Below are 23,197 nucleotides of genomic sequence, written 5' to 3'. Positions count from 1 at the left end.
TCATATAATATTCATTGATCACAACTCCTCTATCCAATATGAATTATAGCTATACCTTTTGTATTTCAAACTCTTAATCATAAAGATAATTCTAAGTGTTGTAATAATTTTGCACATTTTATTATGAAAAGCTCACTAAGAACTCTGCTGGCATACCCACCCACTCTCCCCACCACCAGTGTCCCTCACTGACGCCTGTGCGGTTGCAGTTGACAACGGGTGGATCATTCCGCACATTCCTGACCTTGAGAAAAACAAAACGGAATGACTGAATCAAACATCAAAGTAAACCATTCATATAATTTAAATCTGATCGATAAACCTTGGTATACAACTGTTCGTCGTGCCCCCATGGGAGCTCTAGCCTGTTGCTCTTGTTCACTGTTTCCACAGACACTAATGTTAACAATGAATTATGTTTAAAACGCATAGCCCACTGTTAAAAAAACATAAATGAAGACAAAATGTTTAACGCAATTCAAATAGGCCGACAATATTGGTGATGTGCTCACCCTGCTTTTGGCACGTACAATAATGTTGACAAATGGAATAATGTTTTGGAATTGGTGGTGATGTTTATTATGCTCTCTGCGTCTTCATAATTACATTACTCAGTTGTAGAAATAGATCTATTATATTATTAAGACTTGCCCTGGGCAACTCCCGACAGTGATGAAAAAAAACGTATGTGGAATTGGGAATTACGCATTCAATTTGCATCGCGCCCGGCGCCCTTCGCGTTCTCCCCTCCCCCTATTTGAAGTCGTGATGGCGGAACTGTAGTATCCAGGACACAGAGAAAACTGTACTACCACCCGCCCAACAGTTTAACTTATTTATTTATTTATTTAGCTAGCATTTCCCCGCAATGACCCGCTGGATTCCCACTAAAAAAGAAAAATATGGCGTTGGTAAGCAAAGAACACTATGTCCTTTTTTGTTGTTGTTACAGTTTCAATGTTTTCATTCAGCAGTTTCCCTCTGCTAACTTTCTAGTGTAGCAAAGCCTGTGAGCAAAGCCTGGGGAACTTTGAGGTAGCTGGCTAGGACGCTTAGGGAAAGGTAGCTCAGTAGCCTAGAAAGTATCATAGCTTCATTTACACAGATGAATGAAAGTGAATACTTTGATGGTTGTGAAGTTTGGGCGTGGAGTGAAATCTGTATTCTCAACTCAGTGTTTTGACTCGATAAAGATGTTGCACAAAACAAGGTTGGTGAAAAGGTGAACCGTTGTATCTGTTGTTGATTTAAAACAAATTATATACATCTTTGAAATATTGTGTCAGATGGTTTATTGTCAGTCCTCCTTTAAAAGTAATGAAACATTAAGTCTCACATGAGTCAGGTTGGGTGTGTGTGTGTGTGTGTGTGTGTGTGTGTGTGTGTGTGTGTGTGTGTGTGTGTGTGTGTGTGTGTGTGTGAGAGAGAGAGAGAGAGAGACACACACACACACACACACACACACACACACACACACACACACACACACACGCACGCACAGAGAGAGAGAGAATGTGCACATACACGCCCTCAAGGTAAATCAAAGCGAATGGGGAACCTATTCATACAATCGAATGACGTCAGGCACAGTTTGGTAGACTGTGGTCGTTGGAAATATGATTCTTTTCTATTATCCATTGTCATCAAAACAGCGTTTTGTTAAATGGCTTAGTATAGGCCTACTCGTTTAACATGGGGACAATGTAATCTCAGTAGTGAGTTATTATAACGGTTTGAAAATGTGCTATTCCTGTGACTATTCACTATTTTCATAAATATGGCTTGAGCAAGGTTGTTAGCTAAATATTTCCTTTTTGAAGTATACTATACTACTATACTATATTTGTTGATACTACAGTGGCTATTAGCCTATACAAGTTTTAATCAGTGCTGGATGTTAGTTCTCATGGGACATCAAACGAGTGATGGGCAACCTTGACTCAGTTCTGCCCCAAAAGTAACACCCCTCTGTGGAATCTGTGTGCAAGGAGCTCCTCTTCATCTACTGCTAGGTTTGGTCATGACATGGCCTAGAGACAGTCCACAGCTGGGTCATTTTCTCTGAAGTTATGTTTCGTCTTGTTTCCAATTTATGTGATAGTGCTACTCTTTTTGTTTTTGTCCCCTCCTTTTCCAAGGCAGAATGATGTAAAGATTAATGGATTAAAGACAATCAGGATCACTTTTTGGCTGATTTATTATTAGGCTAGGCTATATGGAGCCTATAGAGGAGATTACCTTAAATTATGTTTGTGACATATTAATATAACACATCTTATTGTGTTAAAGTGTATTGTGTGTTCATGGCAAATTAGCCCATACATAAAGGTTATTACAAGTATGGCTGTCTGTCAGCATTTTCACTTGTAAAGGTGAATGCATTTCAAACTACCAATGTAGACTACCATATGCATGTGAAAAATGTGCTAATAAATGTTAGGCTAGGTGATAAATAGTAGAAAGACTGCTCAAATTGTCCGGTGTTCCAAAGAGTGCCATCACTGTAAAAAAGACAGAGACAACTTTATAGTGTAATCAAAGCTAATCTGCATTTCATTGTTTGATCATTTATGTTTTAACCAGGTTAGAGAGCCAGTAGTATTCAGACAAGCCTCTAGGTAGTAGGTAGGTAGGTAGGTAGCTCTAGGTAGTATTCTAGGAGTGACTGGATGAGGTAGCCTACAAAGTGGTGGTGTGGTATTAGGGAGGTGCAACAGTCAGCTGTGCTCTCAGGCTCAGAAAGCAGCTCTTAGTGGTGACTGCTGCATCACAACATGCCTGGCTGGATTATACCCAGTGCCCTGCTGTTGCCTGGCCCAGACACTGCCAGGCCCGGACAAGTTAGTGAAATGGACCATTGTCACTCTCTGCTTGACCAGAGGGAGATGTCATTTCTTTCAGTACATTTTTTGTGTGTTAGTGCATAGAGGGTTTTCAACCCAAAAATGGGAAAACATTTTGATGAGGTTTGCTGCTTATGATCTTCATGCTTAACATTTTTTTTCCTCCCCTAAGCCTAAATGGCCCTCTCTGCTATTACATTGCACAGGCAGGCCCTTAAACTCTAATTTGGGTAACAAATAGTGACGTGAGATAATTCTGATGTTGACAAAGCAAAACATAGCCCAGGTGGCTGATATCTGTTCTATTTCCACACTCCTAATCTTTGTTGACAAATGTAGGTTCCATCTAGTATTTTTTGGGAAGCATCTTGAATTCGTACTTATTATTTCTGAGAGCATTAAGAGCAGTATTTAAAATCCCCATGTATGCCTACATGGATTTGAATAGAACTACAAACAGCAATGGAAGGGAAGGTCTTCAGTTTTGGGAGGTGAGGTATTTAGACTGGGGTGTGAGGAGCTGAGCCAGTCGAAGCGTGCTGTGATATCTAGCCTCCAGCAACAAGGATTATTGCTATGCAAGTCAGGACAGATCTCCCATCGTGGTTCCTGTATCAGGGTATGTGTGTGTGTCAGCAACGCAGCTCACTCAAGTCATGACAGGGAAGTAAGCTATTGCATGTTAGGGCTCTTTTCTCTGTGTGTGCCAAGCATGTCTGTTGTAATATCATGGTGTTTTTGGTTGTGTTAAAGTGTGTGAATGTGTGGGGGAGCGAGCATGGGAGGAAGGCTGCTTTAGAGGGAGAGGCTGAGCTGGCAGATATTCTGTGCTGTCTCCCACCGGTGTCCTTCAGATAAAAAGAGGGAGAGACTGCGCTGCCCGCAGAAAGGCTCATAAGTTAACAAACAGGCGAGGAGAGCAGAGGAGGGCAGGAGGGCAGGGCACACTGCTGAGCCAGTTGGCTACAACATGCCCTGTCAAATGTGACCTTTACCCAACCAACATGCTCCATAGCTTGGTGATTTAGAAATGAATAATGCATGTCACACCTCTTCTTTCACTCCACCTCCCTCGGTGTTGATGTAGTAAACCTGGAAACATTTCCCTTTGCAAGAAGGCACACAGACACCACCGAACACCTAGCCTTAGGGAATGAAATTGGATGAAGTAATATTTAACTCTTAACATGTGAGGTCAAGTTTAGTGAAAATAATTAGGCCTACTAAGACTGAACATCCTTCCCATGAGTCATTTACAGTATGCGCACAAACCTGCATTGTGATTAAGAGTAAAATTAAGTGATTTGAGCAAGTGAGCAAGAATATGTACTGTATATATATACTTATTCAGGTTCCAGTAGTTTTCTTGCTTTGCCCATTCAATTAATAAAACAATGTCTGAGCATAGTGAAACTCATCTCCTTTTCAACCCCCTTTCTTCAAGTTGAAACATGCTTTTCTCTCCCTACAATGCATTATTGAATAGAGGGCCCAGTCACCTTATATTCCCTTTTATCACCCATACTGTATATTGTACTGTATATACTGTGTGTATATATATATATATATATATATATATATATATATATATATATATATATATATACACCATTGAAGTCACAGTTTTCTGCTCAAACCGAGCTTCTTTGTATATATACTTTTTTTTAAATAAGACTGTCTTTCTCTCTTGCTCTCCCTCTCACCAATTCTCTCAAAGCAATCTATAATTATGATCCCAGAGGAGAGCAGGAACTGTGTCTACAGGTGGGGGACACTGTGCACATACTTGAGACATTTGAAGGTAAGAGAGACATGAACGGCCAACATGCCCTAACATATCACCCTAGTCTCATTTACAACAAGCTGTCAGACGCTAAAGCACAGTTAGTAACATGCAGGACCTTTATTTTACATAGAACCAAAGCTGTGATCAATACTAGGCATTCAAATGAATCAGCAATATTTCATGGAATGCTCTTGACTGAACATCCTGTATCACCTTCTGCATTTAGTTTGCCCTCAGCTCATTTGTCTTATCTGCATTTTGATTCCTTATCTCTGTTATGTATCTCAATCCATCTTTAATCTACACAGGGTGGTATAGAGGCTACACACTACGGGACAAATCACAGAAGGTGAGGCTACAATTACCCATTTACGGTTCGTTTGAATTTGGAAGATCGTTGGAATATGATGTCTAAGTTTTTGTTTCATCCCATAGGGCATTTTCCCAGCTTCCTACATCCACCTGAAGGAAGCCAAAGTTGAAGGGACAGGGTAAGGCAACAATCACTTATACAGGAAGATCAACAATCAGTAATACAATCTCATCAATGAACTGTAGGTTGTTGCAAATATATTTGTTATATTATTACATTTACATTATATTTTATTATTAATAATTATAAAAATAATTATAATAATAAAAAGTATTCCAGACACATAATATGGCATCATTTGCTTACTGTTGCACCACGGATCCAATACCTGGTTGATGTATTCCTTTCACCTTGTAGCCACCAGGAAATAGTTATCCCAGCAGACTTGCCTCTGATACAGGAGTTGGGTGCCACTCTAAGAGAATGGGCACAAATATGGCACAAGCTGTATGTGGTACGTGTAGGATACCTCTCTCTTTTGCGTCTCCCTTCTTCCATGTTTTTCATTTTAAAGCATTCTGTTATTCATTTCTGACATCACAGTGTGATGTTGTAAGACCAGATGATGGTGTTGATATATGACTGTTTATTTGACAGACCAGCAAGACCACTATGTTCAGGAACGTACAGCAGATGGCCTACAGCCTCATTGAGTATCGATCTCAGATAGTCTCAGGGACACTGCCCAAGGATGACCTTGTGGAGCTCAGAAAGAAAGTCACAGCTAAGATTGATTATGGAAACCGGTAGGAATTTTACTCTGTCTGTATTGAATTGCATTCTGACATCAACGTGCTTGTAAAGTTTTATGTGAGTGAGTCATGGTGCTAAGAATATGCCCTTGTAAACTCACCTGAGGCCATATTTGATGCTTTCTGTTGGGCAGGATTCTCGGGTTGGATCTGGTGGTGAGAGATGAAGCAGGGAACACTTTGGATCCGGACTGTACCAGCATTGTCAGCCTGTTCCGGGCCCATGAGACTGCATCCCGCAGTATTGATGACAGAATACAGGAGGAGAAGGCATGGAGTAGACGTTCTTTACGCTGTTCTCATAGACAACGGCTGTTCTCTGTAATATTATATTAGCCTTCCAGTGTGTTCTTCTCTCTATGCCCACACAGTGTTTCCGTGACATTTTCTAGACCCGGCTGCAGAATCTTGAGATGAGACGCCAGTCCCTGTTCAGCACAGTACACACCTACAGTCTCCTCATGAACTTGAAGAACTTTGTGTGTAACATTGGGGAGGACGCAGAACTGCTCATGTCACTCTATGACCCTGACCAGTCTGAGTTCATCAGGTGTGTCCTCATCTTCCTCCACATTCCATGTTTTTAATTCATTGCATTATCATAATAAACCAGAACATGCATATTACTACTGCAGGTGCATAATTCTCTGTAAGCATTTTGGTTTATTTTGGTTTATGTTTACGGTTTATGAATGTAATCCCTGCAGTGAGAACTTCCTGGTGCGCTGGGACAGTATGGGTATGCCCAAAGAGATTGAGAAGCTCAACAATCTGCCTGCACTCTTCACGGTAACTGAGAGGAAACCCTCCTCGTTGTCTGTTGTCGCTTTACTCTGTTGTTTTACATCTTATAGGGCCGGTTTCACAGACAAGGCTTAAGCCTAGTCCTGGACTAAATCACACTTTCAATGTAAAATCTCCATTGAAGATGTTTTTAAGTCTAGGATTAGGCTTAAGCCTTGTCTGTGAAACCGGCCCATAGACTAGCACGGCAAAGCCCAACAGATGGCCTAGACTGGAGGCGTGCCAGGTCATGGTGTTTCTTGGCCAAGGCCGTTCATCAGAGTTGGTCACACTGTATATCGTTATATGGGCAACATCATGAATTATTGATATTTTGGATAAAATGTCACTTAAGGCAAATTACATTTACTTGCATGAGTAATCCTCATGTTTGCACTGAGCGCTCTCCTCCACTCTGTCCTCTGTGCCCAGGATTTGAGCAGCAGTGACCTGATCAGGCCACGCCTCTTCCTGGTGTGTCAGATCATCAGAGTGGGCTGCATGGAGCTCAAGGAGGGCAAGAAACACACAGCCGGCCTCAGGAGACCGTTTGGTGTGGCTGGTGAGATGTGTTTGAGATTTCACTGCATTTCTCGCATCATTTAAGCAAGACTATTCAACTCAACGCAAAACACTACCCCATTTATTCAGAGTTTGAGTGGATGGGTAATTGAGGGGCAGAAGAATTTGGAATCCAGACCAGACCCAGTACACCTGCTTGCCTCTCTGACCTGTAAAATACCTTAACTTAGTCTGCCTCCCCAAAGGAGTGAGTGGAATGGATTTAACAGCCCTCTTTGTTTTGGGTAGAGGATTACATTGCTGTGTTGGATGAGAAATGGTTTCCTCTTGTGTCACAGCAGATGGACTCAACCCAGAGTCAGTAGAGAGCAATAGAGGGCTCTCATTTCCCTAAGCCATTAAATAACACTGAGACAGAAAGAGTCAGGAGGAATGCCCAGTGCTGATCCATCATCCATTTCAACACAAAGATCAAGGTCACAGTGTCCTGCTGAAATCATGCCTATCATGTACCTGTCCAACTCCACACCACCTCTCTAATGCATGACACCAGGTGTGTGAAGGTCCATTAACTGGTTCTGAAACAACATTGTGGTTCCGCTCAGCTAGTTTTGTCATTCAGAGTACAAACCTCCAGCATGAGATGGCTGGAGTTGGGACATCAAATACAGAGGATATTAAAGTGAGGGAAACATGCTAGCAGCAGTAACAATAACCAGACAATTGAATTGAAAGAAGCTTATTAGCTTAGCGTGAGCTACTGAAGGTCACTACATCCTGTGGGTGACAATGTGATTGTCTTTGTCTTTGTTCACAGTAATGGACATCACAGATATCGCTCATGGCAAAGCAGATGATGAGGACAAGCAGCATTTCATCCCCTTTCAGCAGTGAGTCTTTTGAGATTGACTCAGGCTGTGTTAATTCTCACCATTTGCTAATGGGTCTCCAGTCCATTTAAAATCTACCTGTCATTTAACATCATAGTCAAATATGAAAAACGGGTGAAAAGGGCCCTGTTAGCCCAAAGCATCCTATGTAGAGGGATGTGCATTATGTGACTTTCAATGGCTTACATCTGGATCTTTAAATACAGCCAAAGACTGATACCTGTTCTAGGTCACACATCTTTATGCCTCCAAGGCAATGTGTCGATCCATTCAGTTGTCAGCCACTTTGGCAGTATATTTTACATGGGCGTAGGAAGCATTGCAAATGTGGGTGGAAAAATGTATGGCGGGTCGGGGTTCTCCCCCTGAACAAACTAACAGAGTAGATGTCTTTTTTTGTCTATTCTGGTGGTTTGATACTTTTATCTGGCTATACTAGCATGAGAAATATTATGGGTACATTTAGTAATTTCATCCAGAGGAAGTGGTTGGCCCCAGATCACATATTATATATCATATCAGACCAAGAGATTGTCAGCCAAAAAATGGACCAGTCTACTCTACAGTAACAAATAAAAACAAGCCTCCCTCCTCTTTTCACTATTTTGCTAAACATTTTTATTTTGTTATTTATTTAGCACACAGTAAAAAAATAATAAGATACATAGATAGAGTAGGTGCAAGGAAGACAAGAAACCCTGAGGGGCTTATCGAGCGTCTACCTTAATCATAGAATTTAATAGATGAAAGCACAGGTGGGTATACCTGCTGGGCATTGCTGCCTGTCGCACCTCCGACGGTGCCAAAAATATTTAAATGACAGAATAAAAATAAAAATATCAATAAAGAACAAAACAAAGATAAATATAGAACAAAACAAAAAACACAAACAAACAAACAAAAGAACGGGAGAAACATATGAGAAATTAAAGTAAAGATAAGTTTACATAGTCAACTTTACATAAGAGAAACAAATTAGTTAAATCAATTGTGATCAAAGAATAGGTGTTGTTTGACAGACTTTTTGAACAAGTAGGGTGAGAAGTCAAAGAAATGAGAAGGGAGTTGATTAAATACTTTGGCTCCTCTTAAGTGAAGACTAAATTGAGACAAGGATGTACGAGTGGATGGCATAAGAGTTGACTCTTATTTATTGTATTGTAAGAATGATTTTCTTCCATTTTCCTAAAGAAACTATTGAATGTAGAGGGAAACTGGTGGTGAATTGCTTTGAAGACAAACTGTGCTACGTGGAGAAAGTTTACTTGGAAGATGCTGAGTATAGATAATTCCTGGAAGAGAGGTTGCGAGTGAGCTAAGTAAGTAGCATGAGAAATAATTAGAACACGTTTTTGGAGAAGATATATATGATTCAGTTTGGTTGGATGGGTACTGGCCCAAATAATATTACAATAACTAATATAGGGGTAAATCAGGGAATAATAGAGAGGGTTTTTTATCTAGACAATACCGAATGTTACTCAAGATACCAATATTTCTGGCGATTTTAGATTAAATGGTATTGGTATATAGATGGTATAAGCAACAGGCGAACAAAATATGAACATTTAGCTAAATGCCAAGCCAGTGACAGTGTGACCTGGCAGTGCTACCTGGCATCTGGGCATCAATGACTAGCTAACTTTAGCAGCGTGCTCATGTGTATGAGGCTTGCGTGCTATGTGAGAATCTGCCTGGGTGCAAGGTAGCAGTAAAATGTGGTATGGAATTTCATTGATTTGGGCATTCTCTCAATAAGCAAGCAAGAATGGATTTGATAATGAAGCACTGACACAGCGCTCTGAAACTATGCACGGATTTTCGACATGGTAAAAACATGGTCAAAGTGGGGCGGTCTATGCTAATCATTTTAAAAAGTGGGCGGGATTTGTCCCACCCTCATGTAATAGCTGGGACGCCCATGATTTCTCCTACTGTCTCCCTCTCTCACAGGATCGCTATGGAGACCTACATACGTCAGAGGCAGCTCATCATGTCTCCTCTCATCCCATCTCGGGTCATCGGAGAGAACGAGCCTCTCACCGCTGTCTTCAACAAAGTCATCGCCACGCGGGAGGTCAATCATAAGGGCCAGGGTAAATAGAGACACACTTACAGACACTCTGTGGAAATAACTCACAATTTCCCCAGTTGCCCCAGTGAATGGAATAGCATAGAAGATTGTTCTTTGAAAAATCGGGTCTTGATTCAAAATGGGTTATTTTTCGTGGAAGATGGCAGGTTATGTGTGCACATTTTGTCTGGCCCTGTGGTGTTAACCTTTGTCTTTCTGTCAGGACTGTTTGTGACCTTGAAGCTACTCCCAGGTGACCTGGCCCAGGTCAGGAAGGACTACCCCCACTTTGTGGATCGCTCCACCGCCATCGTCAGGAAGATGGGCTTCCCTGAGATCATCCTCCCAGGTATAGAAGTCAACATTGTCATCTTTGCAGTTGACTTGTATCTTATACACAGGGTTGGCATACTGTATAGCTCACTGTGTAACAGTACCACTTCTTTGTTTGTAATGACTGATGATTTGTCTTTCCCCAGGTTACGTTAGGAACGACATCTACGTGACGTTGCTGCAGGGAGAATTTGATCGTGGTAAAAAGAAGACCCCAAAGAATGTGGAGGTGATGATGAGTGTGTTAGATGATGAAGGCACACTCATGGAGGTAAGAGTCCCGTCTTCTGGATTATTCTCATACTCACCCTACACTCTACTGTGGCTTTTTGATCGTTTTATTTTTTTGTATTCACTTTTTAATTCATCCAACTTTCTGCTTTCAACCACCTTTACCTGAAGTTTTTATGTCATTCAATTCTATTTGTTAACTGATACTGTATACAGAATTTACTGTTTGTCAGAGTTTATTACAAAGTGACCCCAGGGAATATTTATGCTGCCTATATGAAATGGTTTTTCAAAATGTCACTTGTTTGAACAAAATTCATTTCCCCCCCTTGTGTAGAAAGCAATATTTCCTGGAGCTGGATATGAAGGGATCACCGAGTACAAGTCTGTTATTTACTACCAGGTCAAGCAGCCGTGCTGGAATGAAACAGTCAAGGTACAGCTTACTTTCAAGATTCCCAGGTGGTTTTATCTGGACAAGAGGAGCACTGTACCCCGCTTATGAAGTCTCAAGTTCACCAATTACTTCCCCAAATCAATTTGGCTCTATACAATGAAATAATCCTTCAAGGAAAAATATTGGCACAGAATGTGGTAACCATACAAAATGCTTGAAACCAGACACTTGACTTGAAAGTCTCCTCACTCTTCCTCCCTTTCCTGTTTCCCACAAGGTAACAATTCCTATCGAAGATGTTGGCCGCTGTCATCTCAGGGTGATGTTCCGACACAGATCTTCCCAGGACTGTGAGTGTCTTATGTGTGAAATAAACAAACAACACCCATGCAGCCTGCCATATGTCTGTGGGGGTTGCTTGGCTTGAGGGTCATATTTGTTCCCCTCTGACGCTACTGTTTTTCCTTCAGCTAGGGACAAATCTGAGAAGCCCTTTGGCATGGCGTTCGTCCGGCTGATGAAAGGAGATGGAACCACACTGAGAGACGGCAGACATGACCTTATTGTCTATAAGGTGTGACCTCCGAACTCTGGGCCTTAGACAAACCGTATACAGTATGGAGCTGAAATCAGAGGGCAGAGTCGGAGGGTTTAGTTTGTTTATTTGGGTTATGGGGATTATGCTCGCCAACACTCTCTTGCACTTGATAGTGTTATCTCCTTGAGGGCGAAGGTCATCTGTTAATTGAAGTTATTAAGTCATTGTTTAATATGTATTTTTAAAAAGCTGACACAGAGTAGATTTTTCATAAATCTGCTCTTGGTCAATAGATTATTATTATTATTATTTATTATTATGTCCCTCCGATCAATACATCTCAGTATTTCATTACTTTGTCTTTAAAAATATATACAATTATATAACTTTCAGGTTGACGTGAAGAAGGCAGAGGATGCAAAGACGTATCTCACCCTGCCAGGGACCTGGGCTGAGGTGGAAGAGAAAGAGAGACAGATGGGGAAACAGTTCCACCATTCAGGAGTGATTCCAGTCACCAAAGACAGCTTCCATATAGCCACACTCACCTGCTCCACAAAACTCACCCAAAATGGTAATCAGGCACAAGCCTCTCAACTAAAGTGCTGTTGTTTATTTGAAATCCATGGGTCATATGAATGTAATGTGCTTTTGTTTTTCTTTTGTTGTCCAGTGGATCTATTGGGCCTGTTGAACTGGAGGTCCAACCCGGAGGAGCTGGACAAGAACTTGCAGGGCTTGATGGAGGTTGAGGGAGGGGAGATTGTCAAGGTGAGTGAGTCTGACTGGTCTAGAGTTGGCATTCTAAGATGGCTTTACACAAGAGGACCTCCCATAATGCATTTTGTTTCTTGTGGGCTCAGTTTCTACAGGACACACTTGATGCCCTCTTCAACATCATGATGGAAACTTCAGAGAAGGACACCTATGACACCCTGGTGTTCAACGCCTTGGTGGGTGATACTGTACCTATCTTCATTATACCAAAAGAGAGTTGTCCATCTGAAGCGTGGTACATCTCCCAGGCCATTGCATTATGGTACGTTTTAACATGGCTATGTATTCTTTTTTTCTTCTTCTTTTTTTATAATTAAACAGGTCTTCATTATTACACTGATTGGAGACATCAAGTTCCAGCACTTTAACCCAGTGTTGGAGACCTACATCAACAAGCACTTCAGTGCCACTTTGGCATACATGTGAGTCTTGTCCTGTCTCTCCTTCCTCCCATACCCCCCCCCCCCCCTCCCACACACACTACTCTATTCACATTCATCTTTTTCTGTCTTGACACATCTTCACCCAGTCAGCATGCAGTCCACTCAGTCACAGGCCATTACCGTATACTGTACCACTGTGACTCATTCCACTGCTTTCCCAGGAAACTGACCACAGTTCTAAACTACTATGTGGGCCATGCAGAGGAACCTGGCCTGACAGAGAGACTCTATGCTGCCCTCAAGGCTCTCAAATACCTGTTCAGGTTCATAGTACAGTCTCGGGTCCTCTACCTCAGGTATTAAAACTGTGGCCATCGTCCATTCAGCCTCATGCATGTTTTTGAGAGTTGGATTGTTTTGAAATAATCCTTGATGTCTCTGTTGGTCAGGTTCTATGGGAACAACGAGGACGGGGATACATTCTTCAACTCCATTCGGACCCTCTTCCTCTCCTTCAACACACTCATGGACAGACCACTAGATGAGGGAGTAAAGATAAAGGTGAGTTGTGAAACAGTGTTGGATATATTTCTGACGGTACATTTGTTTGTTACTAGGGTAAAAGAGATAATATATGTTGTTTACCTGTTAGTTAAAACCACTTGACAGATGCATGTAACACCCTAACATACTAAACTAGCTTCCCATCATCATGTTTATGGAAGACTTATGCTGGCTTCATATAAGTTCTAGGAATGAGTTATTTGATAGAGGAAAGTTCATTAAAAGTACAAATCTAGTTTGGTATAATGAGATGTGTGTATAATGAGATGACTTTTGTGACTGCTTGTCTATTTCAGGGAGCAATTCTGAAATACCTCCCCAGCATCATTAATGACATCCAGAACGTCTTTGATCCTGTTGAGCTCAGGTATCTCTTTCCAGGCTTATCGGATATAAAATAATGGCAATTTCCCAATCAAAGAAAGTATACCATTTGCTGTAGCTACAGAAAAAGGAGTACTATTCTCTCTCTCTCTCTCTCTCTCTCTCTCTCTCTCTCTCTCTCTCTCTCTCTCTTTCTCTCTCTCTCTCTCTCTTTCTCTCTAGTGTCCTCCTGACCAAGTTCATCGAGAGCATCCCTGACTCTCAGCTGGTGCGTCAGAAGCTTGGCTGTATGTGTAAGATTGTGGAGAGTGACCTTTTCAAGCAGCCAGGTATGGCCTCAAACATACATAAACATAATGATATCTTTAATGCAACTACCCAGTGGCACGTTGTAACTGTCTCTCAGTGTACACTCTTAATTATGTTGTTGTATTCTGTGTGTTGTTGTGTCGCAAGACATGTAAGATGAATACTCATTCCAATTTTGGACAATATGGACAATGAAGCTTTTGAACTTGAATTTGTTACACAGAGTGTCGTGACATCCTTTTGCCACTGGTCACTGACCAGCTGAGTGGGCAGCTGGATGACCACTCCAATAAGCCTGACCACGAGGCCTGCGTCCAGCTACTCAGCACTGTGCTGGACAACCTGGATCGCAAAGACGTGGTGAGTGGCTGTAATCTATCATATGACTGACACTACTGGGATTACTAGTCAGAATTTGTTATAAAATAATCTTTGGTTTTATTGGATGCATATATTATAATCTCACTCTTGCACCTCTGTCTGTTTCTCCAGGGGCCAACCAGAGGCCATGTGCAGCTGATTATGGAGCGGCTGCTTCGTAGGGTCAATCGCACCGTCATCAGCATGAGCCGAACTTCCCCTCTCATTGTAAATCAGAGAGAGCATTCATTGTATTTCTATTAACGGATTGTGTTAGGCACTCATGAAGTGATTATAAGATGCTGTAATGTAGCCGATAGTTCACCATCTCAGAACAAATTATCACCATATAAGCAGTTTCTGAACTCGGTAATCGAAAGTAAGTGCTAGCAGTATTCTAAATGTGACTAATGATCTGTCTCCTTCATGGCAGGGTCACTACCTAGCCTGCATGACTGCCATCTTGAAACAAATGGATGACACGCACTACGCCCACTACATCAGCACCTTCAAGACCAGACAGGACATCGTTGTAAGTGCCATGCCTCCTCCCCTCTGACATGGCCATGGCTCCTCTTGCATCATCCAATCAATAGCTGGCATTGAACCGCTGGAGCTTGTTACTGTGCCTTAAGTGATTATTGATTATAGACATTTCATCGGACTGACATGAATGACATGTGAATGATTTCACTGTGCTTTCTTCTTCTTTATCTCAGGCTTGTGTGGGTCTATTATCAGTAATGCTAGGGACCTGCTGGTCTTAGTCCAGCCGGTTTTGTAGGTCATTATTCCAATGACTTGGCAGAGACGAATCCTCCCATGTTTGTGCTCACAGCATGACATACATAAACGCACAGTTGAGTTACTGTTCTGTTCTGTCCCCGCCCCCAGGACTTCCTGATGGAGACGTTCATCATGTTTAAGGACCTGATGGGGAACGTCTTCCCGTCCGACTGGATGACTATGAACCTCCTGCAAATCGGTGTGTTCTTGCGGGCCATCAACCTTTACTCTGACGTCCTCAACATGTACTTTCTGGACCAGGCACACTTCGAGCTGCAGGTGGGTCTTCTGCTGGGACTTAAAAAACGTTGCATAAAGCATCCTCTGTGTTGCTAGTGATGTACTCTTCTGTAACTGAACCTTTTTCCTGGTCATCATTCAATGGACATTTATCATCATTCTCTCTCCAGCTCTGGAACAACTACTTCTACCTGACCGTGGCATTCCTTACTCACAAGTCATTGCAGCTGGAATCCTTCTCTCAAGAGAAACGTAATAAAATACTGAACAAGTATGTATCATTAGGATTTTTTTTTCTTTTAAAACCTTTTTATTCAAGCAAAGACTGTTGTTTAGACTCGAGACAATGTAACGTGTGTGCTTCTGTCAATGCTGTACTGTATGCTGTCTGTGTAATCTAAAATTATTTTATCGTTCTGTTACAGATATGGAGACATGAGGAAGAGCATTGGCTTTAAGATCGGAGACATGTGGTATAATCTTGGTAAGTGTTGGTCGTTATCTCTTTGAGACAGGAGAGCCACCATTGGAGAAGTCTCCAGAATGGTCTGCTCAGTGGCCAGTGGCCTCTGAGAGGAGAGGAGATAAACAATATTGTTTTATTGCTCAGTTCCTTAGTGCCCAATTCGTGATTACCACTTTATGACTTGAGTGTCGTATTGTTTGCATGGAAATGAAGGTCCAGGTTATTGCCTTCTCAAATGAAACTGAGTTACATTTCATTATAACTGTTTATCCCTCAGGCCCCCACAAGATGAAGTTCATCCCTGCCATGGTGGGGCCTATACTGGAAGCCACGCTCGTACCTGAGCCAGAGCTAAGGAAAGCCACCATCCCCATCTTCTTTGATATGATGCAGTGTGAGCACAACTTCAGCCCCAGCCACACGTTTGAAATGGTGAGATCAAGCTGCCAAAAGCTACCTGGCCCCTCAGTATAAACCCTGTTTAAACAGTGACTCGTTGCCTGGGCATGTGTGATTTGTTTGTGGTATCTGTCTGTCCATGCAGTTTGAGAATGAACTGATCACCAAGTTAGATCAAGAGGTAGAAGGAGGTCGTGGGGACGAACAGTACAAACTCCTGCTGGAGAAAACGTAAGTCAACCCTCGCCCTGCCAATCACTCAAACAGAGTCCAATGAAACACCATTATTTCACTTCTTTGGTGTTAACCATAGAGGAGAAGGGAATATGAGGGAGCTCTTGTGTATCATGTGCAGGTTGCTGGAGCACTGCAGACGCCACAGATACCTGTCGCAGTCAGGAGAGGAGCTGGCTCTGCTGCTCAGCAGTCTGCTGGAGAACCTGCTGGCCTACCGCACCATAACACATGACGAGAGTCCCGAGCACCGTATGAGCTGCACCGTCAACGTGCTGGTATGCCCAAAGCATGCTCACTGCCAAGATTAGTAGTCCAGGCACTAACACCCCTGGCAGAATATCCACCATATCAAGATGTTATGTTCCTTCATCGAATCTATTGATTATGACGACGATGATCAAGATGTTATTCTCTGTACCAAACTGAGTGTTTGATTTTGGTTGACAGAACTTCTATAAAGAGAAGAAGCGGGAGGACATTTACATTCGGTGAGTCGTGTGAAGAAATACTCACTGAGTGGATCCTTTTTTTTAAGAGATAAAGATTTTAAGATCCATTACATTGATGCATTGAATCTCTCCCCAGGTACTTGTACAAGCTGAGGGATTTGCACCTGGACTGTGAGAACTACACAGAGGCCGCGTACACCCTGTTACTGCACGCGGAACTTCTTGAGGTTTTGTTCTTAATATTCAATTCTATTTGAAATCTATTTGAGGTGCTGTTTATGATTACAATGTTTGGCATATTTATGTGTAATGGAAACGTAATTTTCCAGTGTTTTAATTCTATTAGTTTCTAACATCTAATTTGTATTCTTGTATTGGAAACACAAACATAGTATTGAAGACCAAGTGCATCTGCTGAAGACATGTATGTGTTTTGTGGTCCCCCAGTGGTCTGACAAGCCCTGCGCCCCTCATCTGATCCCCCGGGATGGTGCTCATGTCTGGACCCAGCAGGAGCTCAAAGAGAGGCTCTTCCAGGAGATCATGTGCTACCTGGACAAGGGCAAAGTGAGTGTTGGCCCTCATCTTACCCAGTGACCACAGGAGACCCCATCACCTTACCCAGTGACCACAGGAGACCCCATCATTAGCCCTAGCTCCTTGATTATCCCTAAGAGTGCTATTTGAGTTACTGTCAGAAAGATTATTCTAAACTCTCTTTGATTTCCCTGTTTAAAGGTCATCAGGTTTTAAGGATTATACAAGAACATTATTCCATGTGTATCACATTAATTAATGTGTGGATTCATGTAGGCTACAATGTTTACTCTTGCAAAACTCGTCAACTGCAATTTAAACCACGTTTCAGCTACGCAAGAAGAAGCATGTTTTTGAATGATCACTGACACCTGCTGTCAGGGTTTGATTGCAGAAAAGCCTTGTTCACATTTCATGTAAAAACTGCAACATTTGCATGTTCAGATGTGGGAGAAAGCCATTGAGATGGGAAAACAGCTGGCCAAGATGCACGAGAACCAGATGTTTGACTTCATGGAGCTTAGCTCGCTGCTGGTAAGAGGACTTATCTGTTGCCTTTTGCTTAGTGTTTTATTTTGAGATTTAATCAAAACTTTGTTACAACATATTAGAAATTATCCTTTCTAACTCACTACATTTTAAACCAAAAAGAAGCTTCTCCATGTTAAAAAATAGACGACTCCAACGGAAAATGCAACGCCTAGAATCAATACTAGACGGAACACACTTAGCAGAAACACCTGTCAAGCCAGTTGTCCCATTACTTTTGGATACCCTGAAATAGGGGAACTATGCATAACATTTTGAAATGGGGAAACCAATATGTACACAAATGCCATCAAATAAAAGCTGAGAATCTCTATTTTAACCTCAAAGTAATTATTATCCAAACTTTTGGAGTGTAGAGCCAAACAAAGAGAAAATGCTTTACTGTCCCATTACTTATGCAGGGCGCTCACTGTATGTTCAACTTACTGAGAGAACCTTCCCTTTTCCTATCGAATTGAACTAGTGTCAATATTCATGGTGTCAGTGTCCACACAGTCTGAAGGCTCAGACAGCCATCTCAGCTAGGTCAAGCCAAAGTACAGTTGAAGAGAAAAACAAGTTGAGGAAATGGCGAAGAGATAAGAGTTGTTGCCACACTTCGTCAACGCTTGTGCGGTCCCCGCCCATACACTCCCAGCTGACACCCTGGCATCTGCAGTAAGGAAGTACTGTGTGGTATTCAGCTGTGTTGTTTAATACAAATGACCAATGAGTGATTTACATGTTTTAAGTGTATACTGTATTTCCATTTTAATGTTATCCTGCTTAGGTGTCTCCTGAATGATAAACGTTCAATGTTGAAAACCACACGTTATTTATACATTCATATACATTAATAAGTTTGTTGCAATGCTAATTGTGTCTTTGTTATTTCAGTACCTTTTTTAGCTGTGTTTCCACATCTTGTTCTCTCTCTGTTGCTAACAGAAACAGCAGGCCCAGTTCTATGAAGATATAATGCATGCTATGCGGCCACAGCCTGAGTACTTTGCCGTAGGCTATTATGGCCATGGATTCCCCTTTTTCCTCAGGGTAAGATCATAACAATATTTCAGTAAATTCAGACCTTTCTTGGTGTCATATGAGACTTTATACACTAATTATGTATATTGATGTGCATCTTTTTTTTGTTTATATTTTGCTTGGTAGCCCACTCTTTGGAGGTATAATCATACTGTGTGGTTTTGAGGAGAATATCAGGATTTGACAGAACACCAATATTTTTGACAGCTCAGTGGCGCATCCTGTCTACCACAGTCGCAGCATGTAATTAAATCACAGCATAAACATTCTGTCAACACTCAAATTTGATAGGCAATCATTATGTTGTTTCTCATTGTTGTTCTGATTTGATTTGATTATGCAGAATAAGATCTTCATTTACCGTGGTAAGGAATACGAATGGTTGGAGGACTTCAGCCAGAAGCTTCTGTCTCAGTTTCCCAACGCAGTGAGGATGACCAGCACAGCGCCCCCTGGAGATAACATATGTAACTCCCAAGGACAACGTATCCTAACTATAAGTGCCATTCACATTGGTAACAGTGTCATTAAATACTGCTTGTCAGGATATTGAAGTGTAGTTCACTTGCAGTGAAACATTTTTGGCCAAGTCTTATTACTCAATTCCTCTGAGATTTTCCTTTGGTTAACAATCTCTGTTTGTGACCACAGATGGATTAGTTGGTTAACAATTCTTCATAATTATATCCTTAGCTGAAATTCACAGACATCCAATGTTTTACTGTCAAGCCCGTTCTTACTGTGCCCAAGCAGTTTAAAGACAAGGGGGTTCCAGAGCAGATCCTGAAGTAAGCAACTGAACATCTAACCTGTTATCTAACAACAAATACTGTACTACTTATCAGACCTTGTTTATATTTTGTCCCCCTTTCTTCCTCTCCCAGCTACTACAGAACAAATGAAGTGGACAAGTTCCAGTATTCCAGAGCCTTCAGGAAAGGTGAAAAGGACCCAGACAATGAATTTGCAGTGAGTACCTCTGGGTATTACTGGCACATAGTGCTACAGAGCACCAACAAACCAGATCCCTCCAGTTACGCAAACACAAAGAACTCTTAACTCTGGAATGTCAGCCTTTTTCTTTTGTCTTTTTGCTCTTTTATGTTCACTTATATTGATTAGAGGACAATATGTTGTTGCTCAAGGCATTTGTGTTGACTGTTGTTGCATGCATATTTGGTCCTTGTGTTCCAGACCATGTGGATTGAGAGGACAACCTACATCACAGCCTATCTCTTCCCAGGGATTCTCAAATGGTTTGAAGTGAAATCCATCTCTGTTGTAAGTTCTGTCTGTAACAATAATGACAATCACAACAAGCAGCCATATGTACTGCTATCAATGTAATACATTTAAAAACATTGAATAAGCTACACATCTGTGGCCAATAGCATGTGGGTCCTACTACACTGTTTTGGTCTCCTGCTCCTTCATGTGTCTATCCTTGCTCTTCTATTGGCCAGGAGGAGATCAGCCCTCTGGAGAACGCCATAGAGACCATGGAGATGGCCAATGAGAAGCTCAGTAATCTGGTTCAACAGCAGGCTTGTGACCGCTCGACTCCCGTCCACCCACTTTCTATGCTGCTTAATGGCATCGTTGACCCTGCTGTCATGGGGGGCTTTTCCAACTACGAGAAGGTTAGGCTGCCTCTCTTTCTTTCTTGTAGGAGTTGTAGGAGGTTGAACTCTAATACAGATTGATCAATACTCTAATACTCTAATACAGATTGATCAATACTCTAATACTCTAATACAGATCGAGGTCATCCATATTTTAGCAGTATTAGATGAGTGTGTGACTATATACAACCCCCCCTCCCCCCTCCCCCCTCCTTTCTGTCTGCAGGCATTCTTCATTGACACCTACATCCATGACCACCCGGAGGACCTTGAGAGCATTGAGAACCTCAAACAGCTCATCGCCCTCCAGGTAAATTCTCATACTCTCATTGTTATTGACACTATCCACAGGCATCCTGTGCAAGTTCTAGGTTCTAAGCTTCCCGCTTTCCCCTCAGATCCCACTTCTGGCAGATGGGATCCGTATCCACGGGGAGAAGTCCACAGAACAGCTGAAGCCCCTGCACAATCGCCTGCTCACCTGCTTCCATGACCTGCGGGAGAAAGTGGAGAAGCACTATGGTGTCATAACCCTGGTGAGTTGCCAACCTCAAACTCAATTTAATGTAAGGCGGTGCCAGCTTTGGCTATTGGCTCCCTTGCCTCCCTATCAAACTCCCCTCATACAAAGCAGAGTGTACATTATATTGGTGCAGGACTATAAATCTTCCTTTAGCCACTCCATAGCCGCCAGAGTTTTGCCTGCCATTGCGCTCATCCCCCTGCCAAGTTTCCTGATGATGTTTAATCCCATTTGTGTCCCAGCCCTGCTCCCTCATAGACAGGAAGAAGAGTCGCGTGGGCTCCGTCGTGATGCCCTACATCCTGTCCTCTACGCTGCGCCGCATGTCCACCGTCTCCACCCTCTCCACCACCTCCTCAGGCCACTCCAGCGGCTCCGCATCTTCTGACGGCCCTTCCCGACCCTCCTCCCAGGAGTCAGTTCCCGCCTCCTTCTCCCCCCCCCCCCCCCCTCCTCCTCTTCCTCCTCTCCCCTGTGTTTCCTTCCCTTTGTGCTGCTCTTTTTTTATCTCCTCTTTGTTGCGATGTTTGTAGGAAGTACTTTTCATGCTTTTCTGTATCCCACATAGTTACACTGTCTAAGGTTTTGTACAAGTCAGTATATCACACTCACAGTATCTCTCTGTCCATCTCTCTGTCTCCCCCTCTTGGTCCTGGTATTCATCATCAGTTCACTCCTGTCCCGTGCCAACGATCGCCGGGCCTCTGTTTTGTCCCGCTCGGAGGATGACAACCGGATCAGCCGAAAGAACAGAAAAGAGTGGAGTGTTAGCAAGTCCCAGGTGTTGTTGGAGAGGCAGCCTGACATAGATGAGGTAACTGAAACCGAAGCATTATTACTTACACACAGAATGTTATCCTTGTACTTGACTGTCTTTACCAGAAGGGCTGTGTCTCTGGTCTTTCCAGATCCCTCCAGAGAAACAGCAGAGACCTAAAAGTCTGCAGTTTGCGGACCGTCGGCTGACCCTCTCCTTGTTCCAGGGTGCTTCTTCACAGCTCAGTCTGGCCAGCCCCCTCAGTCCCTTGCCGGCCTCTCCCAACACTCCTCGCAGCTCCAGTACGTAGCTCAACAACATGCAAATGTATAGAGCTTAGCACACTGCCAAACTGTTGACTGATATACAACTATACCCTGCACACAGAAACAGTCTTGCATTAATGTGTAGATATGTATATGCAGATATATTGTATACATTGATCCTTGCCTCATGCACATCTAGACTGAATCAGGTCATGCACACCCACACAGTTTAAACTATAACTGCAGTTTAAAATGTGTTGTTATTCCCTCTCTCCTCTGCAGGTTATTCATCTCTACTCAGTGACAATGATACCACCAACACTGACACCCCAGGGACGCCGCCTCCCATGCCTCCAAAGAAACACCCCCACGAGATTGACAATTCCCAGTACTCTTCTGAGGTACAGCTAGAGGGAGAAAATAGCATCTACACATGCATATGTATTTTTATTCAAATGTTGATTTGAAAAAATAACTGAAAATAGAACATTTGAAGACATATCCTGATGATCATTCCTCTGTCTCTCCACAGTTTATTCCTCCACTGCCAATGAAAATTGAGAGCAAGCCCCCTCCACCGCCTCCTAAGACCAGGAAGTCTATGTTCCCCTCGTACGAGCACAGTCCTCAGTGAGGATGCCTCTCCACCTGGACACACAGCCGTTGCTCTTCTTCTCATCTAGGTGGTAGACTTGTTGTGATGAGGGCTTGGTTTATTATTTGGTACTGTAGCACTTTATTATACAATACTATTACAGGACCATTTACTTATGGTAAACTTTACTTAACTCACTTTACTGTGATTTACTTCAGATTTACATGTTAAGAGTTCGTATTTATGATTCTTATATAAGTAATTCCACCTGGTACTGTTTGTATTTAGTGAATCTCTAAGAAATGGAAGCATTATGTGTTGGGTCATAGTTATTACTATGTAGTGAATAGTAAGTAAGTAAATGTGTGTGTTATGATTAAATAGAGTGCCACAGATTTATTTTTCAACCGGGGTGCACAGGGTCACTGGCATTTCATTTTCAGATGGGGTCCATTTACAGAACAGTTGTCTTAGAAGGGGTATTAGAACTAGGTGGATTAAATGCATGA

The 23,197-nt window shown here is 42.3% G+C and overlaps 1 protein-coding gene across 1 annotated transcript; it reads left to right on the top strand.

The window, feature by feature from the left end:
- Positions 1 to 868: 868 nt before the first annotated feature.
- On the top strand, positions 869 to 22,754 carry dock5 (dedicator of cytokinesis 5; the record flags this gene model as incomplete). Its single annotated transcript, XM_080532725.1, has 51 exons — positions 869 to 911; positions 4,561 to 4,644; positions 4,938 to 4,978; positions 5,065 to 5,120; positions 5,360 to 5,456; positions 5,600 to 5,748; positions 5,889 to 6,024; positions 6,147 to 6,304; positions 6,462 to 6,543; positions 6,970 to 7,099; positions 7,877 to 7,949; positions 9,903 to 10,045; positions 10,247 to 10,372; positions 10,503 to 10,627; positions 10,925 to 11,023; positions 11,262 to 11,334; positions 11,455 to 11,558; positions 11,916 to 12,096; positions 12,196 to 12,293; positions 12,386 to 12,475; positions 12,621 to 12,721; positions 12,904 to 13,038; positions 13,132 to 13,243; positions 13,543 to 13,613; positions 13,793 to 13,899; positions 14,103 to 14,239; positions 14,372 to 14,467; positions 14,673 to 14,771; positions 15,134 to 15,304; positions 15,436 to 15,536; positions 15,691 to 15,749; positions 16,009 to 16,163; positions 16,276 to 16,361; positions 16,486 to 16,642; positions 16,815 to 16,855; positions 16,953 to 17,043; positions 17,264 to 17,383; positions 17,798 to 17,887; positions 18,830 to 18,934; positions 19,269 to 19,410; positions 19,632 to 19,713; positions 19,810 to 19,894; positions 20,120 to 20,206; positions 20,389 to 20,565; positions 20,774 to 20,857; positions 20,946 to 21,083; positions 21,313 to 21,485; positions 21,740 to 21,884; positions 21,979 to 22,129; positions 22,376 to 22,494; positions 22,626 to 22,754. The coding sequence occupies 51 exons, from the start codon at positions 869 to 871 to the stop codon at positions 22,725 to 22,727; spliced, it is 5,607 nt and encodes a 1,868-aa protein (XP_080388851.1). The 3' UTR covers positions 22,728 to 22,754.
- Between the last annotated feature and the right edge of the window lie 443 nt (positions 22,755 to 23,197).

The sequence above is a fragment of the Nansenia antarctica genome (assembly GCF_963989245.1).
Source record: "Nansenia antarctica genome assembly, chromosome: 5".
NCBI classification, from domain to species: Eukaryota; Metazoa; Chordata; class Actinopteri; order Argentiniformes; family Microstomatidae; genus Nansenia; species Nansenia antarctica.
The sequence above is the reverse complement of the archived record's forward strand: the minus strand, read 5'-3'. Positions and strand labels throughout refer to the sequence as shown.